Source organism: Lipotes vexillifer, unplaced genomic scaffold, assembly GCF_000442215.2.
Source record: "Lipotes vexillifer unplaced genomic scaffold, Lipotes_vexillifer_v1.1 scaffold1261, whole genome shotgun sequence".
NCBI lineage: Eukaryota > Metazoa > Chordata > Mammalia > Artiodactyla > Lipotidae > Lipotes > Lipotes vexillifer.
The window spans coordinates 1,701,158-1,706,781 of NW_006796548.1; the positions used below are offsets into that span (position 1 = coordinate 1,701,158).

The 5,624-nt window shown below is 52.4% G+C and overlaps 1 protein-coding gene across 3 annotated transcripts in view; it reads right to left on the reverse strand.

The window, feature by feature from the left end:
• PHC2 (polyhomeotic homolog 2) overlaps window positions 1–5,624 on the reverse strand; it is a 49,419-nt gene that overhangs the window by 36,880 nt on the left and 6,915 nt on the right. For 2 of the 3 annotated variants that reach the window (XM_007468703.1, XM_007468704.1), the window contains exons 6-7: window positions 5,357–5,443; window positions 3,921–4,233 (exon numbers count right to left, since the gene is read on the reverse strand). In XM_007468703.1, the coding sequence (XP_007468765.1) occupies window positions 3,921–4,233; window positions 5,357–5,443 (400 nt within the window). The remainder of the gene's footprint in view (window positions 1–3,920; window positions 4,234–5,356; window positions 5,444–5,624) is intronic. The other variant, XM_007468705.1, reaches the window with a different exon arrangement.

Here is a 5,624-nt window from a genome sequence, read left to right on the forward strand (position 1 = left end):
CACACACACACACACACACACACACACACACACACACACACCACACACCCATGGTTAGAAATGTTCAGCAAAATATAAAAATCCTCCTCTGATATCTGCTGGCTTTTCCCCCCTAGTATAAGGAGGAGATGGTTAGTAATCTAAATCTGATCCTACAGTGGATAAATGAAATGACTTTCATGGCTGGTTGCATGATTTTAACATCAAAATTGTAGGGGATCTGATTCCAGCTAGATAACAGGCCCTCATGCGTGTTTTGGTTTCTGCTGGATTCTCGAAGTAAAAGTGCATCTATCCTACAGTTTGGCAGCTGCTTTGGGAGGGAAATATGGTACCCAAGAGTCCTGGAATCAGCACACATTACATTGTCCCACCTATCACAGACAGAATCACCACTCCCTGACACAAAACCCTCTCTGTGATAAAACAAAGCTGCTGTGTGGCAGGCCTTCCCAACAATGAATTCTCTCTCCTTCCAGAGACCTGAGGGATGAAGAGACACAACAAAGACCTGGCATCTGGAGCACAATTGAGTGAAAAGGGCCCAGGCTTTTCAATGATGGGACAGTTCTCTTTTATCACAGCATCTCCCTCCTGGCAGCCACTTTCTCCTCACCTTTGAGCCTGCATGTGCATCCAAGGCCTTGAGTTTAGCCACTAGAATGAGGACTCCAAGGACCAAGCCTCCTACCAGGAGCTGTGGCCCAGCTCCCCCAGGTCTTGGCGCCTCTGGAAGCCAGGCCCATGGGACCTTGCAGCCTGCGCCTCTTCTGCCCTCCTGGTAGGGTCCTCAGATCACCGAGAAGCCCAACCTCTCTGCTCTGCTCTCCGCCTCCTACTCCCCTCCCCCACGCACCAACCCACGCCTTTTCAGGGCATAAGGGACCTTTTCTATTTGCGGAGCCTAAAGAAGCCCGTTGCCAAGGTGACAGGAGCAGGAACAGCAGGGAGCTTGCCATGGGGGAGGGGCTTTGCCCCCAAACAGCTGTCAGGGGGAGCAGTCCCAGCTGGGACTAGAGCGTTTGCCCGCCCCGGGAGGAGACAGCCCCCAGGAGAACGCATTCCTCTCTGCCCTCCACCCCGCACTGCCTCCGCCACAGGTCTCCACTGGTTACTTTCCCTGGGGGCAGCCAGCCAGCCAGCTACAAAAAACGCTCCAGTAGCAAAAACCTGCCACTCTGCTCCCCATCCCTCTCTCTCTCTCTCTATCACACACACGCACGCACACACGCACGCACACACGCATGCGCACGCACTCCGATCCCTCCTTTCATTCGCAGTCCCAGGCTCCTCCTGGGCAGGAGGCCAGAAGTTACCTCCTCACTGGGGAACTGTGGCACCCAAGGCAGGTGCTGCTCCAGGCCGCCCCCCATCAGGTCAGGAGGATTATTTCAGTCTTTTTTTGTTCTAGAGGCCCTGAGAGGGTCTGCAGCATCTTAAACGTCCCTGCTGCCTTCCGTTTGGGCGGCGGGGGTGAGGGGTGGACTCATGGAGAGGAAGGGGTGGGAAAAGAAGGGAAGAATAGGAGGGGACGGTGGGAGACAGGAACAATGCAAAGCCTACTGATTCATCTCACTGGGGAGACGGTCTTTGTGGTCTGCAGCTCACAGCTGCTCCATAGAAAGTTCTGGGGAACCACTGGTCTCTGTACTGCCTATAGCCAGATGCTGTTGTCTCAGGCCACACCTGGGGCCCTGGACCTCAGTCTGTAACTCACGGGCCTTCCCCTTTACCAGGCTCAAGAGAAGAGAGCCCTCCACTAGACTCTGTAAAACCCAGAACAATCTTAGAACTGTCAGGCTCTTCGAGCTTTGGGTCAGGAATAAGAAAGGCCTAGGAAGCCCCACTGTGAGAACTGAGAGAGGCAAATATGGCTTGATGATTAAGAACATAGGATCTGACTCAGCCAGAGGAGGAATTGGTTTCCAGTTCCGCCATGTAATACTGATGCGACTCTGAGTGACACTTATAGTAAGTTCTGGGGTAAAGCACTTTGAGCTTCAGTTTTCTCATCTGTTAAATGGATAAAAGCATCTACCTTACAGGGTTCTTCTGAAGGTCAAAAGAGGTGAGGTACATAAAAAAGCCCAGCACATTATCTAGTCTACATCAGAGGTTTTTATCAGGGCTTGTCCCCTTTCTGTCCAGTTTTCTTGAGGCCCCAGGGTTGCCTAGGAGCCTTAGGAAGAACCCTAAGGACTGGTCTTGCCTTTGAAGGGTCCTTAGAATCTGGGGGGCTGGCTTAGATCTAGGGAGAGGTTACATTTTGGCCTGGGCAGAAATGGGGTTCTCAGGAAGTCCTGAAGCCCGGATGTTGCTCTAGGGTTTGTGGGTTGCATGGGAAGGTAGAAGAAATGTTAAGTTGGGCTCCTTGCTCTAGTCTCAGCTGCTATCAGCTCAGGGTAAGACCCTCCAGACTTTACCCTCTGAGCCTCAGTTTCTTTCTTCATAAAAGGAAGAGGCTAGACTAGTCTCTGGAGAAAGCAGTGCCGGACAGGAAGAAACGCCTGGAGCCACAGGGCAGTCAGGCCTCTGCAGGGAGGTGCCTGCTTCAGCTCAGAGTGACCACTGGAGGCTAAGACCACATCTGTCCTTGAAGCCTCAAAAGGGTGAATAAAGGACTTGAATTCAGATTCTCCCCAGCTCGCCTCCCACTGTCTGTCTAGAATACCTTCCCCTCCTCTGTCTGTTGGGGAAATGACTCCTGCTTCAATACTCAGTGCCACTTCCTTGGAGGGACAGCATCTCTGACCCCTCCTGTCTGGCACTGAGGTGCCCGCCTGGGCCCACACTTACCTCATACTTACTCCTACAATGGTATTTATGAAATCAAATGGGTTTGCTTATATATCTGGCTCCCTCCTTTTGACTGCACACTCCTTAAGATGTAAGATGTAAGAAATCACATTTTGACCATCTTGGTTAGTCTAGTAACAAGCATAAAGTAGGCGCTCAAGAAAAAAAAAATGCAGGTTAGACTGGATGGTAAAATAGTCTGGATGAGGACAGAGGGTTAGTGGTTATTTCAGGGATGTGACCAGGGTGAGTCTCTCTTTAATGCAAAGCCACGTGGCCCACCACTCCATTTCTGTGCTGTAACAGCTTGGTCTTGTTCCTGAGACTGATAAGTCTGGCTTCTGGGGCTCTTGGCAGATTTTCTCATTAAAGATTGCCTACAATAGGCAGCACTGGGAGAATGTTAGCAGGCAGGGGAAGAGTTTAGCCCCAGGGAATGCTGATTCATCCCCTTCACAGAATCTGCCTCACAAGTAATCTGCTGGATTATTACTTTTTTAATCTGCAAGATTTATTCTCAAGTGTCACCGTCACCAGCAAGCCTTTCTCGGCTCCTGTCCACCAGGCTATGTAGTGCCTCTGTGATCACATCTATTATAGTACTTATCACCCTATATTGCATTGTACTTGTCTGTCTCTCCAGACTGTGCCCTCCTGGGAGGGCAGGGCCCACGTCTTATTTTTCTCTGCACACCCAGAACTGGCAACATAACTGGTGAATATTAGTCAACGAATGTCTGTTGAATGATGAGAAAATAAGATTCCCACTTTTTCATCTCCCTGTGGGATTCTTACATGCCTCTGGCTAGCCCCTGTCCTTTTTGCTGACCCTTAGAGAATTTCAAAATAGTCTAACTGCCAAACCTCCATTCTCAAAGTGAAGGGCTATGATTGTGTACCCTGAGAATCAGCATGATGCCCACTGTGAAGGAGGTCTCATTTATTCCCACTGACGTGGCTTCCTTCTTTAAAGCTAGGCTAGAAGCCTAAAACAGAATCTGGAGCTGTAGGGGGGGGAAGAGAGACACCTGGCTGACATCTTAGCGTGTCCGTGGGAAAAAGGAAAGTTTGAAAGAAACACCCTGAGTTTCCTGGGATAGGATCCTACTTCCTGGAGCCCTTACCTGGTGCAGTGAGGGGGTGGGTTGCCACAGCAGGTACCATTCGGCTGAGCCCAGCCCGACCCTCCAAGCTCCCTGGCACACTGCTGTTGCCATCTCCTTTCTTGAGTGGCTCCGTCACACTGTCAGTTATGGCAGGCTTGGCACCTGCAGGGGAACCCTGAGCAGTGTTTCTGCCTTGTGATGGGGTAGGCAGAGGCTGGCTACCACCCGGCGTGGGCTTCAGGGCCAAGCTGGGCAGGACAGGCTGAGTGGGGGTAGGGCCCGAGGCTGCTGCAGTTGGTGTCTGCTGTGTTCGGAGGGTCAGGTTCTGTACCTGGAAAAGAGGGGTCTGTAGGAGTCCAGAGAATGTGGGTAGGAGCAATGCCGACACACAGTTCACACGGGGAAGGAGTTAGGGGTGGATCCACGAATGGCTGAACAGGAGAGTGGGTTGTTAAAATCAGAAAGAGAGAGAGAGAGAGAGAATGAGACAGGGGCTGAAAGAGGAACCCAGAGCAGAGTTTCTAAAGGAGACAGGAAGGGTGCTAGCGATTGGATTCATCAGCAGAAGAAGGTAAATTCTGAGCAGGGATGTCTGCCCCCCCTGGGGCAGGCCCAGGCAGGGAGGCCGGGCTGTCTCTCCCTTCTGTTACCTCCCCTCCTCCCCCAAACTATCAGGATGGGCTGCACACCACTTAGAAAGAGTTCCCAGATACAGGGGGGGCACGGGGCTTCCCACACTGGAAAAGGCCAGGGCAAAAGTGAAAGTTAATTGACCAGCAAGGTCCCCCAGGCCAAGGATTATCCTGTCCTCAGAATCAGGTTTATGCCAGGATGAGCATGCTTACTCAACCTGGTCCCTGGTGCCCTCTACTGGACACACGGAGGCTGTACCAGACTCACATCTGACAAATCTGATAATCTTGCTACCAGGTGGGTCCTCCCGTTCTGTAGCTGGGGATGGTTCCTCTCCCCTGCAGCCCACAGAATCTTTACAGCCACCAGAGTGTCTGGGTACTCCCAGCAGAAGGAAGGGACCCAGGACTCATCTTTGCTCCCTCATCCATGCAATTTTTGCTGATTCCTAGAGGTGCTAGCATGTGTAACCAGAGTGGAATTTTCCCCTTAAAAGGCAACAACAACAGAGATTTTCCTGGGGAGGGTGTAAGGTAAAAAGGTAGAGATGACCACCGTTGTTGGCAATCACGGCAAGCTGCTGACTCCTGCTCTGTGTTCGAGGCTCGAAGCAGAGTCAAGAGTGGCCGAAGCCTTCTCAGCGGTGAATTAAGGAGCAAGTCTAGGAGCATTGGGACGCCCTGTCTCCCACCTGTTTTTCCAGAACATCCCAAACTTTCCAGACATTCAGAGCTCCTCCAGGGCTCGGGCCCATACCCATTATCAGTGCCCCTCTACGGGGTGCCCACCCCCCTGCCCTCCCACAAGCATGGAATCCTCACCTGGGCGGGGGTGGGGGGCCGGGCGGGGGAGCCAGTGCCGAGCTCAGGCTGCACAGTAGCGACGGTGGCCGTGGGCGTGAAGATGAGCTGAGGGGACAAAGGAACAGTGCCGCCTAGGCTCCTAGCTACCTGCACCAGGTTACCTGGCTGGGCCTGGAATCACAGGAAACGAGCCGCCTTTTACCTGCCCAATGTGGGCTCAGCCACAGGACACAACAGTTTAGCCAGGGAGTGGACTGGGGAAGCGGGGAGGCACGAAAGGGAAAGA